The 23,105-nt window shown below is 43.8% G+C and overlaps 1 protein-coding gene across 4 annotated transcripts in view; it reads right to left on the bottom strand.

Annotated features, from left to right (window-relative positions):
* Positions 1 to 19,529, bottom strand: part of zranb1b (zinc finger, RAN-binding domain containing 1b) — a 132,232-nt gene extending 112,703 nt beyond the window's left edge. For 2 of the 4 annotated variants that reach the window (XM_072479249.1, XM_072479247.1), the window contains exons 1-2: positions 19,225 to 19,529; positions 8,833 to 9,692 (exon numbers count right to left, since the gene is read on the bottom strand). In XM_072479249.1, the coding sequence (XP_072335350.1) occupies positions 8,833 to 9,649 (817 nt within the window). In that variant the 5' untranslated portion in view covers positions 9,650 to 9,692; positions 19,225 to 19,529. Of the gene's footprint in view, positions 1 to 8,832; positions 9,693 to 14,730; positions 14,861 to 19,224 lie in introns of those variants that run through there. The other 2 variants (XM_072479245.1, XM_072479246.1) reach the window with 2 other exon arrangements.
* Positions 19,530 to 23,105: the final 3,576 nt, after the last annotated feature.

A 23,105-nucleotide genomic window follows, 5' to 3' on the forward strand; every position in this document is an offset into this window, starting at 1 on the left:
CCAAGCCGGAATCGAACCTGGGACCATGGAGCTGTGAAGCAATTGTGCTATCCACAATGCTACCGTGCTGCCCTTAAGAACAAATAAATCTACACTATATCATTTTACCGTCATCCATGTACCTATCCAATAGCTGCTTGAAGGTCCCTAATGTTTCCGACTCAACTACTTCCACAGGCAGTGCATTCCATGCCCCCACTACTCTCTGGGTAAAGAACCTACCTCTGATATCCCTCCTATATCTTCCACCTTTCACCTTAAATTTATGTCCCCTTGTAATGGTGTGTTCCACCCGGGGAAAAAGTCTCTGACTGTCTACTCTATCTATTCCCCTGATCATCTTATAAACCTCTATCAAGTCGCCCCTCATCCTTCTCCGTTCTAATGAGAAAAGGCCTAGCACCCTCAACCTTTCCTCGTAAGACCTACTCTCCATTCCAGGCAACATCCTGGTAAATCTTCTTTGCACCTTTTCCAGAGCTTCCACATCCTTCCTAAAATGAGGCGACCAGAACTGTACACAGTACTTCAAATGTGGCCTTACCAAAGTTTTGTACAGCTGCATCATCACCTCACGGCTCTTAAATTCAATCCCTCTGTTAATGAACGCGAGCACACCATAGGCCTTCTTCACAGCTCTATCCACTTGAGTGGCAACTTTCAAAGATGTATGAACATAGACCCCAAGATCTCTCTGCTCCTCCACATTGCCAAGAACTCTACCGTTAACCCTATATTCCGCATTCATATTTGTCCTTCCAAAATGGACAACCTCACACTTTTCAGGGTTAAACTCCATCTGCCACTTCTCAGCCCAGCTCTGCATCCTATCTATGTCTCTTTGCAGCCGACAACAGCCCTCCTTACTATCCACAACTCCACCAATCTTCGTATCGTCTGCAAATTTACTGACCCACCCTTCAACTCCCTCATCCAAGTCATTAATGAAAATCACAAACAGCAGAGGACCCAGAACTGATCCCTGCGGTACGCCACTGGTAACTGGGATCCAGGCTGAATATTTGCCATCCACCACCGCTCTCTGACTTCTATCGGTTAGCCAGTTCGTTATCCAACTGGCCAAATTTCCCACTATCCCATGCCTCCTTACTTTCTGCATAAGCCTACCATGGGGAACTTTATCAAATGCCTTACTAAAATCCATGTACACTACATCCACTGCTTTACCTTCATCCACATGCTTGGTCACCTCCTCAAAGAATTCAATAAGATTTGTAAGGCAAGACCTACCCCTCACAAATCCGTGCTGACTATCCCTAATCAAGCAGTGTCTTTCCAGATGCTCAGAAATCCTATCCTTCAGTACCCTTTCCATTACTTTGCCTACCACCGAAGTAAGACTAACTGGCCTGTAATTCCCAGGGTTATCCCTAGTTCCTTTTTTGAACAGGGGCACGACATTCGCCACTCTCCAATCCCCTGGTACCACCCCTGTTGACAGTGAGGACGAAAAGATCATTGCCAACGGCTCTGCAATTTCATCTCTTGCTTCCCATAGAATCCTTGGATATATCCCGTCAGGCCCGGGGGACTTGTCTATCCTCAAGTTTTTCAAAATGCCCAACACATCTTCCTTCCTGACAAGTATTTCCTCGAGCTTACTAATCTGTTTCACACTGTCCTCTCCAACAATATCGCCCCTCTCATTTGTAAATACAGAAGAAAAATACACATTCAAGACCTCTCCTATCTCTTCAGACTCAATACACAATCTCCCGCTACTGTCCTTGATCGGACCTACCCTCGCTCTAGTCATTCTCATATTTCTCACATATGTGTAAAAGGCCTTGGGGTTTTCCTTGATCCTACCCGCCAAAGATTGTTCATGCCCTCTCTTAGCTCTCCTAATCCCTTTCTTCAGTTCCCTCCTGGCTATCTTGTATCCCTCCAATGCCCTGTCTGAACCTTGTTTCCTCAGCCTTACATAAGTCACCTTTTTCCTCTTAACAAGACATTCAACCTCTCTTGTCAACCATGGTTCCCTCACTCGACCATCTCTTCCCTGCCTGACAGGGACATACATATCAAGGACACGTAGCACCTGTTCCTTGAACAAGTTCCACATTTCACTTGTGTCCTTCCCTGCCAGCCTATGTTCCCAACTTATGCACTTCAATTCTTGTCTGACAACATCATATTTACCCTTCCCCCAATTGTAAACCTTGCCCTGTTGCACGTACCTATCCCTCTCCATTACTAAAGTGAAAGTCACAGAATTGTGGTCACTATCTCCAAAATGCTCCCCCACTAACAAATCTATCACTTGCCCTGGTTCATTACCCAGTACTAAATCCAATATTGCCCCTCCTCTGGTCGGACAATCTACATACGGTGTTAGAAAAGCTTCCTGGACACACTGCACAAACACCACCCCATCCAAACTATTTGATCTAAAGAGTTTCCATTCAATATTTGGGAAGTTAAAGTCGCCCATGACTACTACCCTATGACTTCTGCACCTTTCCAAAATCTGTTTCCCAATCTGTTCCTCCACATCTCTGTTACTATTGGGGGGGCCTATAGAAAACTCCTAACAAGGTGACTGCTCCTTTCCTATTTCTGACTTCAACCCATACTACCTCAATAGGGTGATACTCCTCGAACTGCCTTTCTGCAGCTGTTATACTATCTCTAATTAATAATGCCACCCCCCCCCCACCTCTTTTACCACCCTCCCTAATCTTATTGAAACATCTATAACCAGGGACCTCCAACAACCATTTCTGCCCCTCTTCTATCCAAGTTTCCGTGATGGCCACCACATCGTAGTCCCAAGTACCGATCCATGCCTTAAGTTCACCCACCTTATTCCTGATGCTTCTTGCGTTGAAGTATACACACTTCAACCCATCTCCGTGCCTGCAAATACTCTCCTTTGTCAGTGTTCCCTTCCCCACTGCCTCATTACATGCTTTGGCGTCCTGAATATCGGCTACCTTAATTGCTGGACTACAAATCCGGTTCCCAGTCCCCTGCCAAATTAGTTTAAACCCTCCCGAAGAGTACTAGCAAACCTCCCTCCCAGGATATTGGTGCCCCTCTGGTTCAGATGCAACCCGTCCTGCTTGTACAGGTCCCACCTTCCCCAGAATGCGCTCCAATTATCCAAATACCTGAAGCCCTCCCTCCTACACCATTCCTGCAGCCACATGTTCAACTGCACTCTCTCCCTATTCCGAGCCTCTCTATCACGTGGCACTGGCAACAAACCAGAGATGACAACTCTGTCTGTCCTGGCTTTCAACTTCCAGCCTAACTCCCTAAACTTGTTTATTACCTCCACACCCCTTTTCCTACCTATGTCGTTGGTACCAATGTGCACCACGACTTCTGGCTGCTCCCCCTCCCCCTTAAGGATCCTGAAGACACGATCGGAGACATCCCTGGCCCTGGCACCCGGGAGGCAACATACCTTCCGGGAGTCTCGCTCGCGACCACAGAATCTCCTATCTATTCCCCTAACCATTGAATCTCCTACAACTATTGCTTTTCTATTCTCCCCCCTTCCCTTCTGAGCCCCAGAGCCAGACTCCGTGCCAGAGACCTGACCGCTAGGGCCTTCCCCCGGTAGGTCATCCCCCCCAACAGCATCCAAAACGGTATACTTGTTTTGAAGGGGAACGGCCACGAGGGATCCCTGCACTGTCTGCCTGTTTGTTTTTTTCCCCCCTGACTGTAACCCAGCTATTCTTGTCCTGTACCTTGGGTGTGGTTACCTCCCTGTAACTCTTCTCAATCACCCCCTCTGCCTCCCGGATGATCCGAAGTTCATCCAGCTTCAGCTCCAGTTCCCTAACATGGTCTTTGAGGAGCTGAAGTTGGGTGCATTTCCCGCAGGTATAGTCAGTGGGGACACCGGTGGTATCCCTCACCACCCACATCCTACAGGAGGAGCATGTAACTGGCCTAGCCTCCATCCCCTCTTACCTTAAAGAATATAGCTGCTGTGTGGACTAACTAGATCTCTGCCCTCCGACTCTGCTCCCAGTCAGCTACACTTCCTGTAAACTCCTGGCTCTCTTCGCACTCTTTGCGGAAATGTCGGAAACAAAATGAAAGGAGCACCTTACTCCCTCCTCACCTAACTCCCTCGGTCACCAAACTCTCACTATCGCACTCAAATGCACCAAATTCAGCACTCAGTGCAAACCTGTAGAAAGACATGAATGAGTATTTCAGCAGATGAGCTGAGACAGCAGTTAAGTTGGGCAATTAGAGGTGGAAAGAGGCAGTCTTAGCGACGTGGTTAAGTCAGTTAAATATTACACTGAGGGGGAGAACAGTCTGGTGTAGTCTCAGATAGTTGCCTGGGAGAGGGATGGAGTCTGCAGCCAGGGCATGGAGCTTGAAGCAGGGTCCGAAGACAAGGGTTTCAGTCACCCCTATATTAGGCTAGAGGTAATTGCTGCTCGCTCAGTGCTAGATATTGGAAAGCAATCTAATTTAGCAACAGTGGAGGAACCGGCAAGATGGTGGCAAGGTGCCACCCGCGTACATATGGAAACTGACACAGTACTTTTAAAAGGATATCACGAACGGCATGGGGATGAGAAACAGGAAACCAAGGACAGAACCAGAGGGGACAGCAGAGATAATGGCGCGAAAGTGGTAAGAGAAGCCGTCCCAAGTGATATTCTGGCTACAATCAGAGAAATAAAAGTGGAACCAGGTGAGTGCCTTCCCATCCAACTCGATAATAGGAGAGTGGCATTAGGGGAGAATGTTGTGGTTAACCGCAAAGTTATAGATCAAGGAGGATGATGTGGGATCATTTACTGATATTTTACAGAGGGCACTAGACACCAATTCTATTGCGTGCAACAGAAATGTGTAGGTCAGACCAAGGTAGAGATGCCCTGATCACTTCTCTCAAGAACATCAATGAATCCATAAACTTCCTGCAGCGCAGAAAGAGGCGATTTGGCCCATTATGTCTGCACCGACCCTCTGAAAGAGCACCCCACCCAGGCCCACTCCCCCACCCTATTCCCGTAATCCCATCCTAACCTACACATTTTTGGACACTCGGAAGCAATTTAGCATGGCCAATCCACCTAATCTGCACATCTTTAGACTGTGGGAGGAAACAGGGTCATCCAGAGGAATCCCACGCAGACATGGGGAGAAAGTGCTAACTCCAAGACCAGAATTTAACCCAGGCCTGGCGCTGTGAGGCAGCAGTGCTAACCACTGTGCCACCCCAATCAGTTGCATCTTGAATGGAACCTATTCAACCCATAAAATTAATGTCACAGTGGAACTAATGATTCTGGACAACAAGTAAAACAGCGTTATGGTGGCACAGTCTGTGTGGAGTTTGCACTCACCCCATGTCTGCATGGGTTTCCTCTCCCAGTCCAAAGATGTGCAGGTTTGGTGGATTGGCTATGCTAAATTTGTATCCAAAAAGATGTGTAGGTTAGGGTACAGGGTTGTCATAGAATCATAGTGCAGAGGGAGGCCATTCAGCCCACTGAGTCTGCACCAGCCCTATTTAAGCTTACAGCTCCACCCTATTCTCGTAACCCAGTAACTCCACCTAACCTTTTTGGACACTATGGGGCAATTTAGCACAACAAACCCACCTAACCTGCACATCTTTGGACTGTGGGAGGAAACAGGAGCACCCGGAGGAAACCCATGCAGACACGGGGAAAAGTGCAAACTCCACCCAATGCCGGTATTGAACTCGGGTCCTTGGGGCTGTGAGGCAGCAGTGCTAACCATGCTGCCCATTCAATACCATTAAACACTTAAAATATGCTTATAAAGCTTTCCTGCTGCATCCAATTTGTATAATTTTAATGGGTTGTGAAAATAGCTCATGTAATCCAAATATTATTTGAATAGGGCGAGGAAATGAGCTTGGGTGAAGTATTCTGTCAGAAGGTCAGTGCTGACACGATGGGCCAAATGGCCCCCTAATTAGATTAGGTAGCAAATTATCAAAAATACCTATTGACACATTTGCCCATTAAATGCGTGTTTGGTACCTTCATTAAAATTTTTACTTCAAGGTTTTAGGCAGAAGTCTGGACCATGTTTGTACACTTCAGCAAAGATTCCCAAGACAAGTACTTTCAAGTACTAGATTCCCAAGACAAGTACTCTTCATCACAAACACAATTTCCCAGCAACACGGGTTCAAGGGTAGATCCTCTCATTAGGTGAGAAAGAATTTACTTTTTGCCTCCACTATTCTCCCATCCACCAAAATTGCAGAGATCACATGGCAGCATATGAAATATTCAGTAACCTGTGTCAGGTGACAAGTGTTTGCTGTTCAACCCCAAAATGTAATACATTCACCTACATTAGGTGAGGGCATATTTGAGTTCAGAGCAGCACAATTGAGGGAGTAAGCAATAGTAAACTTATTAAAAATAAAGAGCATAAAAACAAGAAGCTCAGAGCGTCACAGGGAGCACAGATAAACATAAAATTGCGTACATAAATCAGTAGAAAGGTTTAGTCTTGCTCCGAGATTCTTGCAATAGTGAAGTGTAAATTAATCAAATATTTTGATCGAGGCACTAAAAAGTTTGATCAAGATTTAAAAGTCTTACTTCTTGGTATCAAGCTTTTATAAAGAAATGCATATTTACAGAGACTGTTAACCTGCAGAAGCATGTAATGCTCTTTCAGACCACAATCAAAGAATCAACTTGTTTTAAGTAGCTAAATAATTTAAGTTGCACCTTCTTACATGGGCAGAGGTAGACAGGACTTTTGTTCATAAAAATCAGCCAGCTATGCTAAAGACTATTTTCAAATAAATTAAGGGTGCCATATTAGGCCATCTCCATCAGGTTCCTGGACTATTCTTGCAAATAGCAATTCATTTTGCCAACACAATCAAGAAACAAAATTTCCAGATTTTCTAGAGAGCCAGCCTTCACTGCCCCCAAATAATATTTAATTGAGATAAAGAAAATTGAATTATTCTTAATACAAGACTTCACTCTGTAAATCACTGAAAACTGAGATGAATCATAAAAAGCTTAAAACACAGAATTGGGCACAGTAATCCAACTGAGGCCCAACCAGTGTTTTATAAAGATTCACCACAAAGTCCTTGCTTTGGTACTTTATACTTCTACTTGTAATGATTATAATCCCCATCTGTCTTTTTAACCACTTATACAAATTGCCCTGCCACCTTCAACAATATGCACAGATACCCCACTCTCAGCCCCTGCACCCTGTTTCGAATGCCAGCCTTTATTTTAGATCACCTCTCCTCACTCTTCCTACCAAAATGCATTGCTCTTTCCATTAAATTTTATGTGCCATAAGTCTGGTCATTACACCAGCCTGTGTCCTCTTAAGTTCATCATTATCCTCCTCACAGTTCATAGTACTTCTAAGTTTTGCGCTATTTGCAAATTTTAAAACTGGATGCTGCACACCCAAACCAAAGTCATTAAGATATTAAGAAAAGCAGCGTTCCTAATACTGACCCCTGGAGAACCCCACTTTTTACATTCCCCCATCTGAAAACAACCATTCATCACCACTCTGTTTCCTGTCACTGAATCAAGTCCATACTGCCACTGTCCCTTTTATTCCATAGGCTTTATTTTTGGTGAAGTGTCACTTAATAGGCTTGAACGTCCACATGTACCACATAAGCAGAATTAGCCTCAACAACACAGGTTAAAAAAAAAAAATCATTATTTATGAACACAATAGGTCCTCAGCAAATCCATGCTGGCTTTCTTTAATTAATCCACTTTTGGGACAAAACTATAATTTCATAACCTTTCTCAACACAAGAGGGCAGCATGTGGCGCAGTGGTTAGCACTGGGACTGTGGCGCTGAGGACCCGGGTTCGAATCCCGGCCCTGGGTCACTGCCCGTGTGGAGTTTCCACATGTCTGCGTGGGTTTCACCCCCACAACCCAAAGATGTGCTGGTTAGGTGGATTGGCCACTCAAAATTACCCCTTAATTGGAAGAGAGAAATAATTGGCTACTCTGAATTTATTTTATTTTATTTTTTTTTAAATAGAAGAGGTTAAATTGGTAGGCCTGTAGATGATGAGTTTATCTTAAACCCTTTTTTTGAACAAAGCTGTAATACGGGCAATTCTTCAGGCCTCTGTAACCGCCCTATATTGAAGGACGATTGAAAAATTATGGCCAATTCCTCCGCAACTGCCAGCCTTACGTCCATCCACTGATGGACCAGTCTAGTCCTGGTGACTGGTCAACTTTTAAGTACAGGCAGTCTATCCAATACTGCCTCAATCAATATTTAACCCATCCAGTCTGTCAACTACCTCCTCTAGTGACCTCTCTCTCCATGCCAAAACTATTTTTTGATCTTCAAGTGGCTGTACTCTGCCTTTTACCACCCTTTTACTATTTATATGCCTATGCACAACTTTTGGATTCCTTTCTATTTCAGCTGCCTGTCCCTTCCTATACACTCTCTTTGCTGCACTTATTGCTTTTTTTGCTTCCATTTGAACTTTTTATTCAGCCTAGTTCACACTTTTTTTCCCCCTCACTTGTTTGGAATATGGGTGCTAAAGATGTTCCAACTGTAAATAGTCTGCATTAACAAGCTACAGAATACAAATGGACATACTGGATAGCAGAAATCAAGCACACAATAAGCAATAATATCCACTGAGATTTTATAATCTAAGTACTGACACTTCTAGCAGATCTTAAAAAGCAATATCTTTACAATATCATTTTCCCCCAATTTCATTTCAAAGAATTCTACACATATCCTGAATAGAAAATACTGCGCATGTTTGACAAAATTAAACAAGATTTTAAACAAAATATTTAAAGGCCTACCAATGCAAGCGTTGAGAAAGAGCCAATCTGATCTTTTCATTCTGTTCTTTATTTGTTTGAGTCTTTTGAAGTCTACTTCCAGCTCTTCTTTACTGCCTACAGCCCCAGGTGCCAGTTCAATTCTCTGAAAGTCCATTTTCATCGCAGATTCATGTTTAGGTATGGGAGGAGATCTCCTATGGCTATTGCCACCACTGCTACTGCTCCTCCATCGAGCCCTGTCTTGCTCATTTATCAATGATGAAGCTTCCTCTGGCTCTGCAAATTCAATTGCTTCCAAATTATTAGGTTTAGGATAGTCACAAACTACACACTTTGGAGACTTGGGACAGTTCTCATATGTGCAAGCTGTGCATGTCCAATGCAATGCCTTTGTGTTCAGTCTGTTTCTGTCATTATATTCTTCACATGGGTCCTGAGAAGCCTGAACTGGTCTTGAAATACAACCAGATGACTGGGGGGACTCTGTAGGACTTCTAGTCCGACGTTGGGACAAACACTGAGTGCATCTTATTGCTCTTGGCCAATTCAGGTAAGTACACATGTGGCATGACCACTTGCCTGCACTTTCTGAATTGTAGGATGATTTAATCCTTGGTCTCGCACTGGAGTCTGGACAAATCAGAGGGCTGCTGCCACCCTCTATACTTGTGGTATCCCAGTCTTGATTCAAATCACTTGAGCTTCCCCTGATTGGATCTTCAGTAATTATAGTGCCATTAGGTCTTGGTGCGCGACACATGGTGCATTTGATTGCAGAGGGCCAGTTTTCATATGTGCAGTATTCACAGGCCCACTTTATTCCATATTCAGTCATCGTTGCTCACACCCAGCACCAGTTTTCAATGTTGGACTGGAGTCTGCAAAATAAAAATCAAAAAATATTAAGTCCAAGAAATCCCCCCATTTTAGCTGCAGAACATACTGAATGTAAGCATAAGAAATTACGATATTATTTTATATAATGGTCTGATAAGAAATACATTTTAATAGAGGGCACTTGTATTTACTCAGGGAATACTGGATGCTACGGAGGTCCAGTTCCCACCACATCAAAACAAGTCAATTCATTAATTAATAATTTTTTCAAATGGATCAAAAACTACCAAATTCAGTTAACCCAAGTCTATAATATAGTGGAGCTAGCTTAAAAAATTCTCTTCAGGTACACCATTTATAACAGTTCAGCCGTAAGTAGCTCAATGAAAATGTGGTGGATTAAACTTACACCTTCTGGATGCACCATTCAAACCTAGAGGGCTTTTTGATATTTCCAACCACAAATTACTTAAAAATTTAAAAACTAAGACTTGGCAATGATCAATATCACAAAAGGTGCTGGGGTTAAATCTACTTACAATAGTGTGGAATAAGCACGGAATAAGATGAAGCTAACTGGTATTAAGAAAGGGATTTTATTTTGCTATTATTACATGGATTAGGACTACACCATCGGTATAATTCTGTGCAACTGCACCAAAACAACTATACATTCAATTTTCATCCAAAACTATTAACTTAATTGGTATCAGGCCAATCAATGTGACCACAGTATATCAAACTGGTAATTTGGTTACCGGGAAATGTAAATATGCTCATTTGTGAAGTTCTCTCAAAAAAAGTGATACTCTCCACTATGTTGTTCTAGATATTCACTGCTACACACTTCAAGACTTAACGTGCGCTCTGGTACAAGTTATCTCCCATCTCACCCAACATGTTCCATTCTTCAACATTTCTTCAGAAAAGAAACCCAGAACCCATTATAAAATCCATTTATTCAGAATCAGGCAGGACATCTATTCTTACTCCTCTGTTAAATTGTTTAAAATAAGCTTCCCTTGCATACAAAAAGCTGTTAGACAAGTTTATATATTCATAGATTCTGGTATTCAGGTGAGGTGTGGCTTATCCTTTTTTTACCATTTACGTAAATCCTATAATTAAATAACTGGTTATGTAGCTTACATTATATTACCATGCCAGTTTGGAGAATTTCAAATCAGTTTTCAAAATCTGGCATCAGCAAAACAAAAAGTGACTATTAAGCTATTGGCTTGCCATTAAAAACCCAAATGGTTAACCATGTCCTTTGGGGGAACGAAACCTGCCGCGATGCTGAGGGCGTCGTGGATAGCACGTTTAGCGAGTTGGTCACACCGCAGGTGAAAGGTACTGAGGGAGATAGAAAATGGGTGACCAAAAGACAGAGCAAGAGTAGGAAGGCAGTGCAGGTGTCCTCTGCGGTCATCTCCCTGCAAAACAGATATACCGCTTTGGATACTGTTGAGGGAGATATAGGTAAAAAACGGGACGAGGTCCTACAAGCTGAATTTAGGGAGCTAGGAGTTAAACTAAAAAGTAGGACCTCAAAAGGTAGTAATCTCAGGATTGCTACCAGTGCCACGAGCTAGTCAGAGTAGGAATGTCAGGATAGTTAGGATGAATGCGTGGCTCGAGAGATGGTGCAAGAGGGAGGGATTCAAATTCCTGGGACATTGGAACCGGTTCTGGGGAGGTGGGACCAGTACAAACCGGACGGTCTGCACCTGGGCAGGACTGGAACCGATGTCCTGGGGGGGGGGGGGGGGGGGGGGGGGGTGTTTGCTAGAGCTGTTGGGGAGAGTTTAAACTAATGTGGCAGGGAGATGGGAACCGATGCAGGAAGTTGGAAGGTAGTAAAACAGGGACAGGAATAAAAGGCAGTAAGGGGGAAAGTGTAAGGCAGAGAAGCCACAGTCAAAAATCAAAAAGGGCGACAGTACAAGGTACAGTGACTGAGGGGAGCTCAGTGAATAGGACCAGGACTACTAAAAGAAATAAAACGGGAAGTGAAAACATTAATGGTAAGCGACGCTGCAGGTTGTTACATGAAGCTATGGGTTCAACGACAAGGAAAATTAGGAGAAAGGTTAAGAGGAAATATAACTTAGGAGAGGTTACTGATCGATGTGTTAAGATTCAGAACAGAGGTAAAAAAGACTACACAAGTGTACTTTACCCGAGTGCTCGTAGTATTCGGAATAAGGTAAATGAGTTGATGGCGCAAATCATCGTGAATGACTATGATTTAGTGGCCATTACTGAAACATGGTTAAAGGATGGTCACGACTGGGAGTTAAATATCCGAGGGTATCAAACGTTTCGGAAGGACAGAGTGGATGGCAAGGGAGGTTGTGTAGCTCTGTTATTTAAGGATGACATCCGGGCAACAGTAAGGGATGACATCGGTGCTATGGAGGATAAGGTTGAATCCATTTGGGTGGAAATCAGGAATAGTAAGGCCAAAAAGTCACTGATAGGAGGAATCTATAGGCCACCAAATAGGAACATTATGGTGGGGCAGGCAATAAACAAAGAAATAACTGATGCATGTAGAAATGGTACAGCAGTTATCATGGGGGATTTTAATCTACATGTTGATTGGTTTAACCAGGTCGGTCAAGGCAGCCTTGAGGAGGAGTTTATAGAATGTATCCGCGATAGTTTCCTAGAACAGTATGTAATGGAACCTACGAGGGAACAAGCGGTCCTAGATCTGGTCCTGTGTAATGAGACAGGATTGATTCAGGATCTCATAGTTAGGGATCCTCTCGGAAGGAGCGATCACAATATGGTGGAATTTAAAATACAGATGGAGGGTAAGAAGGTAAAATCAAGCACTAGTGTTTTGTGCTTAAACAAAAGGAGATTACAATGGGATGAGAGAAGAACTAGCTAAGGTAGACTGGGAGCAAAGACTTTATGGTGAAACAGTTGAGGAACAGTGGATAACCTTCCAAGTGATTTTTCACAGTGCTCAGCAAAGGTTTATACCAACAAAAAGGAAGGACGGTAAAATGAGGGAAAATCGACCGTGGGTATCTAAGGAAATAAGGGAGAGTATCAAATTGAAGGAAAAAACATACAAAGTAGCAAAGATCAGTGGGAGACTAGAGGACTGGGAAATCTTTAGGGGGCAACAGAAAGCTACTAAAAAAGCTATAAAGAAGAGTAAGATAGATTATGAGAGTAAACTTGCTCAGAATATAAAAACAGATAGTAAAAGTTTCTACAAATACATCAAACAAAAAAGAGTGACTAAGGTAAATATTGGTCCTTTAGAGGATGAGAAGGGAGATTTAATATTGGGAGATGAGGAAATGGCTGAGGAACTGAACAGGTTTTTTGGGTCGGTCTTCACAGTGGAAGACACAAATAACATGCCAGTGACTGATGGAAATGAGGCTATGACAGGTGAGGACCTTGAGAGGATTGTTATCACCAAGGAGGTAGTGATGGGCAAGCTAATGGGGCTAAAGGTAGACAAGTCTCCTGGACCTGATGGAATGCATCCCAGAGTGCTAAAAGAGATGGCTAGGGAAATTGCAAATGCACTAGTGATAATTTACCAAAATTCACTCGACTCTGGGGTGGTCCCGGCGGATTGGAAATTAGCAAACGTGACACCACTGTTTAAAAAAGGAGGTAGGCAGAAAGCGGGTAATTATAGGCCATTGAGCTTAACTTCGGTAGTAGGGAAGATGCTGGAATCTATCAAGGAAGAAATAGCGAGGCATCGGGATAGAAATTGTCCCATTGGGCAGACGCAGCATGGGTTCATAAAGGGCAGGTTGTGCCTAACTAATTTAGTGGAATTTTTTGAGGACATTAACAGTGCGGTAGATAACGGGGAGCCAATGGATGTGGTATATCTGGATTTCCAGAAAGCCTTTGACAAGGTGCCACACAAAAGGTTGCTGCATAAGATAAAGATGCATGGCATTAAGGGGAAAGTAGTAGCATGGATAGAGGATTGGTTAATTAATAGAAAGCAAAGAGTGGGGATTAATGTGTGTTTCTCTGGTTGGCAATCAGTAGCTAGTGATGTCCCTCGGGGATCAGTGTTGGGCCCACAACTGTTCACAATTTACATAGATGATTTGGAGTTGGGGACCAAGGACAATGTGTCCAAGTTTGTAGACGACACTAAGATAAGTGGTAAAGCAAAAAGTGCAGACGATACTGGAAGTCTGTAGAGGGATTTGGATAGGCTAAGTGAATGGGCTAGGGTCTGGCAGATGGAATACAATGTTGACAAATGTGAGGTTATCCATTTTGGTAGGAACAACAGCAAAAGGGATTATTATTTAAATTATAAAATATTAAAACATGCTGCTGTGCAGAGAGACCTGGGTGTGCTAGTGCATGAGTCGCAAAAAGTTAGTTTACAGGTGCAACAGGTGATTAAGAAAGCAAATGGAATTTTGTCCTTCATTGCTAGAGGGATGGAGTTTAAGACTAGGGAGGTTCTGCTGCAATTGTATAAGGTGTTAGTGAGGCCACACCTGGAATAGTGTGTTCAGTTTTGGTCTCCTTACTTGAGAAAGGATGTACTGGCACTGGAGGGTGTGCAGAGGAGATTCACTAGGTTAATCCCAGAGCTGAAGGTGTTGGATTACGAGGAGAGGTTGAGTAGACTGGGACTGTACTCGTTGGAATTTAGAAGGATGAGGGGGGGGATCTTATAGAAACATATAAAATTATGAAGGGAATAGATAGAATAGATGCGGGCAGGTTGTTTCCACTGGCGGGTGAAAGCAGAACTAGGGGCATAGCTTCAAAATAAGGGGAAGTAGATTTAGGACTGAGTTTAGGAGGAACTTCTTCACCCAAAGGGTTGTGAATCTATGGAATTCCTTGCCCAGTGAAGCAGTAGAGGCTCCTTCATGAAATGTTTTTAAGATAAAGATAGATAGTTTTTTGAAGAATAAAGGGATTAAGGGTTATGGTGTTCGGGCCTGAAAGTGGAGCTGAGTCCACAAAAGATCAGTCATGATCTCATTGAATGGTGGAGCAGGCTCGAGGGGCCAGATGGCCTACTCCTGCTCCTAGTTCTTATGTTCTTATGTTCCTTACCTAGTCTGGTCTACATGTGATTCCAGTTCCATACCAACTCTTAATTGCCTGCTAAAATCGCCTAGAGCATCACTCGGTTCAAGAAGGTGGCTCAACCCCATCTTCTCAAGACAACTAGGAATGGGAAGATGGCGGCAGTCTTTCCATTGATGCTCACATCCTGAGAATGAACAATTTTTTTGTTTTTAAAAACATGTGAAAAATTCCATTAAAATGAAAGGCCAAGAATGTTCAACAACGACCATCAGTCTGAGGTTAACTTTAACAACAGAGTCAACTGTTGTGTTCATTTATGGACTGCTTCCTCGTTCGGGCCAAAAACCAAACAAATAATAATAAAATATTACAAACATAGGAGGCCATGCAGCCAATTTTGGCTGTGCCAGCTCTTTGATTGAGCCATCCAATTATTCTCCCTCCCTACTCTTTTCCCTATAGCCGTGCAAAGTGTTTCCCTTTTCGAATAATCATCCAATTCCATTTTGGAAGTTAATAACAGCCCTACTTCCATTTCTTCGCAGTACATTGCTGAAATAATAAGCTATGACCTTCAAAAGGTCTGTAAATGGAATTCAGTTCAGAACTCAGCTGCAATAGAGTAGTATACCTGTATTCCAAGCACAAATGTCTTGGGCATTCTCCATTTATTTTGAATCTAAAGATCGATAATTCAAGACAGTGGTGGAAGTCAACTGCGCTCCATATTTTAGAAACAAAACTGCAAGGCTGATCATTCAACAAATCAGGCAAGAACAGTGGCCTAGTTTTACAGCTGTACATCCTACTTTGGAATTGGTAAATTTCTGTTTCCATTTCTGGAAACATTGTTACTTTTGTACATTTGGGACCCTACTACACTGCCCATGGGTTTCATATTTTGAGACTGCTATAAAGACCAAATTCTAAGCCTTCCAAATTTAATAATGAATTAGTACCACACTAGACAAATCCTATTGAAATAAAAATCTAAGGGTCCAAGAAGCATAGAATTTACAGTGCAGAAGGAGGCCATTCGGCCCATCGAGTCTGCATCGGCCCTTGGAAAGAGCACCCTATCAAGCCCACACTTCCACCCTATCCCCGTAACCAAGTAACCCCTACTTAAGCTTTTTGGATACTAAGGACAATTTAACATGGCCAATCCACCTAACCTGCACATCTTTGGACAGTGGGAGGAAACCGGAGCACCCGGAGGAAACCTACACAGACACGGGGAGAATCTGCAGACTCCGCACAGACTGTGACCCAAGCCGGGAATCGAACCTGGGACCCTAGAGCAGTGGCACAACTGTGCTAACCACTCTGCTACCGTGCTGCCCTGAAGGACCAGTATTATGCCAAGCTAGTTCCATGTTACAGCGCATCAATTTATAGGGTGCTCCCAGTGTATTTTCAAATGTTGATTTGACTATTTTTCAAGCACTTTCCGTAGTCATTTTTACTATAGTCCTAAAGATCAACTTTCCTCTAATTCCTCAGCATTAGTGATGCTCCGCTTTGCAGTATTCGGAAACCATGGTAAACATATCCAGTGTAGATAACTTATCACCCTCAGCGTAGAAGTAAAACTCTGAACCCAAAAATAATTGCAACACTAAAAATTACCATCCAAATATCCTAAAAACTGATTTCTGCTTGAGAATACATTTTGATCCAAAGAAATTATTTTTTTAATACACATTCTTCAAAAACGTAGCAAGCAGTGTAAGGCACATAAATTTGTAGGTTCAGCTTTGAGTTGATTACTACTGTATCATTTGAGAGATTCAGCATTACCAGTGGAAAACTGTCCCACAAGTACACAAAAATAGCACTTGTATTTGAGAGCAGAAATAAAAATAAAATCTGATTTGACATAATTTTCCTTGATACATATTTTCATATTTCAAGCCACATGTTAAAATGTTATGCAGTAATTTTTCTTTTGAACCAATCATAGATTCCAAAATACTCCGCCACAGGTTGTAAGCATATAAAAATTCTCTTTGATAAAGGATAATTGTTGCTATGTGTTTGATTCCTTTTTTTACAGGACAATGTAAGAAATGTAATTGTGAACAAACTTCAAAACAGATCAAAAATGTGTTTGAACATTTCACATTGATCTTTCAGACATAGTTAGCAAATTAATGCTGAGAAATATTGTTTCACTCAATAACCAGTCTGTTTTGAAATACTATATCAAATTGTTACATATCCCCTGTGTTTTTAAAATGTCACAAGCTTCAGGATCAAAACTAATACGCAATACTTCTATATACATTAGACAATAGCATTACAACATCTTGACTTATATTTTGCAAGATGCCTCATTTTCAGGAACTTTAGAATGCTTTATTTACTTTGAAGAAAATAGACGCAAAGAGAAATAGAGAAGACTAGAGTGGGAGAATGACAGCAATTAGAAAGGTTGAATAGTTATTTTGGAACATGCAAAGGCAGATAGAAAAAGCCAATCTCATCCTCATTCACATACATGTAATTTCCAACAGAAGTCACAATACTGATCAGCTGGATTCCAAACGTTCATTTCTAACTCCCTGATCTAGAGCAATGGAAGATAATTGTAGCATCACTATTCAGCTCACTCAACAAAAGGTTAAAATTGAACTTGGGGCCTGCCCGGCCAGACACCTCAATCCCATAAAGGAACTTTTAATCCGGCAGTCACTATACCCAGACACGCTACATACACAATCCATTATGAAATAGTCTAAATTAGCCCTTTTACATGGAACCGTAGGATACTACATACAAATCTGAAAAAGAGTTTTGACCTAATTGGAAAGTTGAAAACAGCACTACCCTATTCGATACAAACATTTATACTAATTCTGAAATTCTTAATCGCCTGAAAACATTACACCGCCTTGTTTATTACACAACCGGCAGAGAGTTTAATAATGAATGTTTTGAGAGGAATACAAGCTTCACACCGATATCCAAATGGAGCTCTAAAAAAGCAGAACCTGACTGACATCATTACCAAGTTGAATACATATTATTTACTGCAAAACATCTAATGAGAGTGGAAGCGAGGACACAGCTACAATCTTCACCCAAGAATAAAATTACATCATCTAGCTACGCAACCCTTTGGTCCAGTATCCCTGGTATAGACCATTCATCCCATCAAATCTGCCTAACTTTCAAAAAAGCATCCTACCTAGGCCCACTATGCCAGCCCAGCAACCCTACCCAATCTACTCATCTTTAGACACTAAGGGTCATGTTAGCATGGTCAAACCACCTAAGCTGCATATCTTTGGACTGTGGGAGGAAACCTATGCCAATACGAGGAGAAAGTGCAACCTCCACAGTCACCCAAGGCTGGAATTAAACCTGGGTCTCTCGGCATTATGAGGGTGCAGCGCTAACGACCGTGCCACCATCACATCAAGATTACTAAAAGTAGAAGTGAACACCATGCTTAATTTACCATTAAACTGTGTCAGCCGACATCTGAATTGCATTTTGCTTTTAAAATATTGTATCAACAAGCAAAGTGAGAAATGAGTGTCAAAATGAGACCATTTGGATTAAACAGGTCAGAATTAAAAATCGACTGTAACTCTGGATTTCGGTAAATTTTGAGAAACTGAACTGCAACTCTGGATTTGGGGAGGGTGGTAGGGTTTACACTTCAACAAATGTGTCAAAAGACACACCATAAAATTTATTTTAACCAGCTAGCAGTTCTGGACAAAATTCGTCCATTTGGCTGCAACTGTAAACAAAGCAGTCAGCAATAACCAGAACTCGAAAAAGACTCAATTCATAAACATTTGCAGACCTGATCTTAAAGTGGAATGTTGGTGACAATGCAGAAGATTCACCAACTGCTACAAATATCATACATTTATAACAGTTTTACTATTCCTTCTATTCAGCCATCGTAAAAATAAAGGTCTCAGTAACAGCAATGGTGGAATGAGCGGCGATTGTTTGCTCGCTCAGTGCTGGTCTGTTTGCAAACACTCGAATTGTTCATTCGAGGTAAGCAAATCACCACAAACGTGGCATTAGAGCAAACGCAATTGGAAACAGAACTCCAGAGAAGGGAAAGTCATGCCAAGCTAGGTAGGTTTATTTTTGTACCGCAACATCTGTATTTTGTTTTTAAAGCCACTATAAGTTTGAATGATTATCCAGTCTGCCACAATAGCGTCACGTTTCATCTTCCGAAAAATAAAATCCACGATCGGTAAAATAAGAACCAGAATTACGCCCGTGCAAACAACAAAGTAGCAAACCCAGGACTCCTTTCCCCCTGACTATGCAGCGACATGACTGCTAGCGACAAACTTTTGAGAACTCTGCTTCTGACACCTATGTATACCTAAAGGCTTTGTTTAGATTGAACCCAACAGCGGGTCACAGAGTTTCATCTCTTCTTACCCCCCACCCCTCCCCAAAGCAGTTGTTCCGAGGAACCAATGTGCATTTTTTTAAAAAAGAAAAACACCAACTGAAGCTTTGAAAAAAGAAGCGAACCTGAACAGATCCCAGCCGGACTGCGATCAGGTTTCTCTGTCACGTCGCGCAGGATAATTCAGGAGCGCGGTGCAGGGTTTGTGCTCTCCTCTTTCTCTCTCTCGTTTACTGATGACCAGCAGTTACCCAATTCCAGATCTCGGGCACAGGCCTCACATTGAGCTGCGCTGGGGCTGCGCCTCCACTCCGCCGCCCCATCCTTTACCTTATGTTTACGTTAGTGTCAGAGGGGCAGCAGACAACAAACAGACCTTCTTCCCCCGCTCCCTCTCTCCGCCGCTCCAGTCGATCTCACTTCTCTGGTTTGCCCCCCACAACCCCCCACCCCACCCCCCCTCCCCGTCCCCGCCGCTCTTTCCCTTACATGGTGGACGGGTCAAATAAAAAAATCCCCCGCTCGCACAATCCCTCCGTCCTGCCGCACCTCACCCCGTCCGACTGGCGACCTCCAGCTTCCACCCCTCTCCCTCCCCCACCGCTCCCACCTCCTTCCCCCCCCCCCCCCACCCCCCCAAAACCGCCTCCTTTATTTTATGACATTTTCCCTCTCCCTCTTTCTCCCTCCCTCTTTCTCCCTCCCTCTTTCTTTCCTCAGGCTCCTCCGTTCGACTCTAATGGCGACGGCAAAGACAACATCAGACAAAGTTTGCTGGGATATTTCCGACGTCACACCGCACCTCGCGCCCGCCGGCTCCGCTGATTGGCCGCCGCCCCGGCTCGGGGGACGGGCAAATGGCGAGCGCCGACCTTGGTGTTTTGGAACTGACGTCACCCCGAGTAACCGGGCTGTGACGTCACCGCGTCAACAAAACGCGCGCCCGCTGGGTAGGAGGAGGGGCCGGCTGCCGTCACGTGATGAGGGCCCGCTCTGCTTTTCTGATTGGTCCGCGATGACATCACACAGTTCGGTGCAGCTCAGCTGATCAGGAGCTTCTTGTGCGAGAAGAGTGCGCGCTCAATACTATTTCAACTTTCAGCAGAGAAACGCACCTTAAACTCACTAAACTTGTCATTCTTTTTAAAAATAAATTTAGAGTACCCAATTCATTTTTTTTCCAATTAAGGGGCAATTTAGCCTGTCCAATCCACCTACCCTGCGCATCTTTGGGTTGTGGGGGCGAAATCCACGCAAACATGGGGAGAATGTTTGGGCAGCACGGTAGCCTTGTGGATAGCACAATTGCTTCACAGCTCCAGGGTCCCAGGTTCGATTCTGGCTTGGGTCACTGTCTGTGCGGAGTCTGCACATCCTCCCCGTGTGTGCGTGGGTTTCCTCCGGGTGCTCCGGTTTCCTCCCACAGTCCAAAGATGTGCATGTTAGGTGGATTGGCCATGATAAATTGCCCTTAGTGTCCAAAATTGCCCTTAGTGTTGGGTGGGGTTACTGGGTTATGGGGATAGGGTGGCGGTGTTGACCTTGGGTAGGGTGCTCTTTCCAAGAGCCGGTGCAGACTCGATGGGCCGAATGGCCTCCTTCTGCATTGTAAATTCTATGATCTATGAATGTGCAAACTCCACTACTTCATGTCATCCATTTCATCCCTTGGCATTCAATGATCCCAAAGGTTACCATTGACCAGAAACTGGGCTGACCATATAAATACTTTGGCTACAAGAGTAACTCACCTCCTGATTCCCCAAAGCCTGTTCATCAATTTTCCCCCTGATTCCCATTGACTCCAGTTTTGCTTGGGTTCCTTGATGCCATATGCCTTGATGTCAAGGGCACCTCACCTCGAGTTCAGTTCTTTTGTCCATTTTTAGACTAAGGCTGTATTGAGGCCAGGAGCTGAGGGGACCTGGCGGAACCCCAACTGAGTGTCAGTAAGCAGGTTATTACTGAATAAGTGCTGCTTGATAGCACTGTTGACTATCCTTCATACTGCTGATCATTGAGCGTAGACCAATAGAGTAGTAATTGACCAGGTTGGATTTATCCTGCTTGTGGTGGACAGGGCACACCTCGGCAGTTTTCCACATTGCCAGGTAAATGCAAGACTTGTATCTGTACCGTATCAGCTTGGCTAAGGTTGAAGCTAGTTCTGGAGCACAAGTCTTCAATACCATTGCTGGAAAAATGTCAGGGTCCATAGCCTTTGCTGTGTCCAGTACCTTCAGCTGTTTCTTGACTTTACATGGAATCAACTTGGCTGAACAGGGCAGCATGGTAACACAAGTGATTAGCACTGTGGCTTCACAGGGCCAGGGTCCCAGGTTCGATTCCCTGCTGGGTCACTGTCTGTGCGGAGTCTGCACATTCTCCCCGTGTCTGTGTGGGTTTCCTCCCACAGTCCAAAGACGTGCAGGTTAGGAGGATTGGTCATGATAAATTGCTCTTAGTGACTAAAAAGGTTAGGAGGGGTTATTCGGTTACGGGGATAGGGTAGAGGTGGGGGCTTAAGTGGGTCAGTGGAGGGTATTCTCATGGGAAGATGGGATTTTATCTCCAGAAGGACTGTACTTTCCTACCAATACCGTCAAAGTCAGATGCATCTGTGGCAGGTACATTGGTGAGAACAAGGTAAAACATGACTTCCCTCTCATTGGTTCCCTCATCACCTGCCACAGATATGTCCTTTTTTAAAAAATATATATTTTATTAAAGTTTTTCGATCAAACAAAAATTTCCCATTTTACAACTTTGTAATAATATAAACATTGATCGTTTTTTTAAATAAATAATATGCTAACTAACGGCAACTGGCAACAACAAAATAAGAAACAACAAAAATAGTAACTAAAATAGTAACTTCGTAACATCTAATATAAATAACTAATATATAAACACACACATAAAACCCCTGAGGACCCAAATGAGCCCTCCCCCCCCCCCCCCTCCCCCCTGGGTTGCTGCTGCTACCTTTCCTATTTTCCCTTATCGCTCTGCGAGATAGTCGAGGAACGGTTGCCACCGCCTGGTGAACCCTTGAGCCGAACCTCTTAGTGCGTACTTTATCCGTTCCAATTTTATGAACCCTGCCATGTCATTGATCCAGGCCTCCACACCCGGGGGCTTAGCTTCTTTCCACATAAGTAGAATCCTTCGCCGGGCTACTAGGGACGCAAAGGCCAAAACATCGGCCTCTCTCGCCTCCTGCACTCCCGGCTCCTTTGCAACCCCAAATATAGCCAACCCCCAGCTTGGTATGACCCGGACCCCCACCACCTTCGAGATCACTTTTGCCACACCCACCCAGAACCCATGCAATACCGGACATGACCAAAACATGTGGGTGTGGTTCGCCGGGCTTCCCGCACATCTCCCGCACCTATCTTCCACTCCAAAAAATCTACTCAGCCTTGCTCCCGTCATATGCGCCCTGTGTAGAACCTTGAATTGTATCAGGCTGAGCCTGGCACACGAGGACAAAGAGTTTACCCTACTTAGGGCATCTGCCCACAGCCCCTCCTCAATCTCTTCCCCCAGCTCCTCCTCCCATTTTCCCTTCAGCTCCTCTACCATCGTCTCCCCCTCGTCTCTCATTTCCCTATATATATCTGACACCCTACCATCACCCACCCATGCCCCCGAAATAACTCTGTCCTGGATCTCTTGCGCCGGGAGCTGCGGAAATTCCCTCACCTGTTGCCTCACAAATGCCCTCACTTGCTTATAGCGAAATGCATTCCCAGGTGGCAACCCATATTTTCCTGTCAGTGCTCCCAGACTCGCGAACGTCCCGTCTAAGAACAAGTCCTTCAATTTCGCAATTCCTGCTCGCTGCCAAGATTTAAATCCCCCATCTATCCTTCCCGGGACAAACCTATGGTTGTTCCTTATCGGGGACCACACTGAGGCACCCGTCACTCCCTTATGTCGTCTCCACTGCTCCCAAATTTTCAGAGTTGCCACCACCACTGGGTTTGTGGTGTATTTTTTC

The sequence above is a fragment of the Scyliorhinus torazame genome, chromosome 16, assembly GCF_047496885.1.
Source record: "Scyliorhinus torazame isolate Kashiwa2021f chromosome 16, sScyTor2.1, whole genome shotgun sequence".
Classification (NCBI taxonomy): Eukaryota; Metazoa; Chordata; class Chondrichthyes; order Carcharhiniformes; family Scyliorhinidae; genus Scyliorhinus; species Scyliorhinus torazame.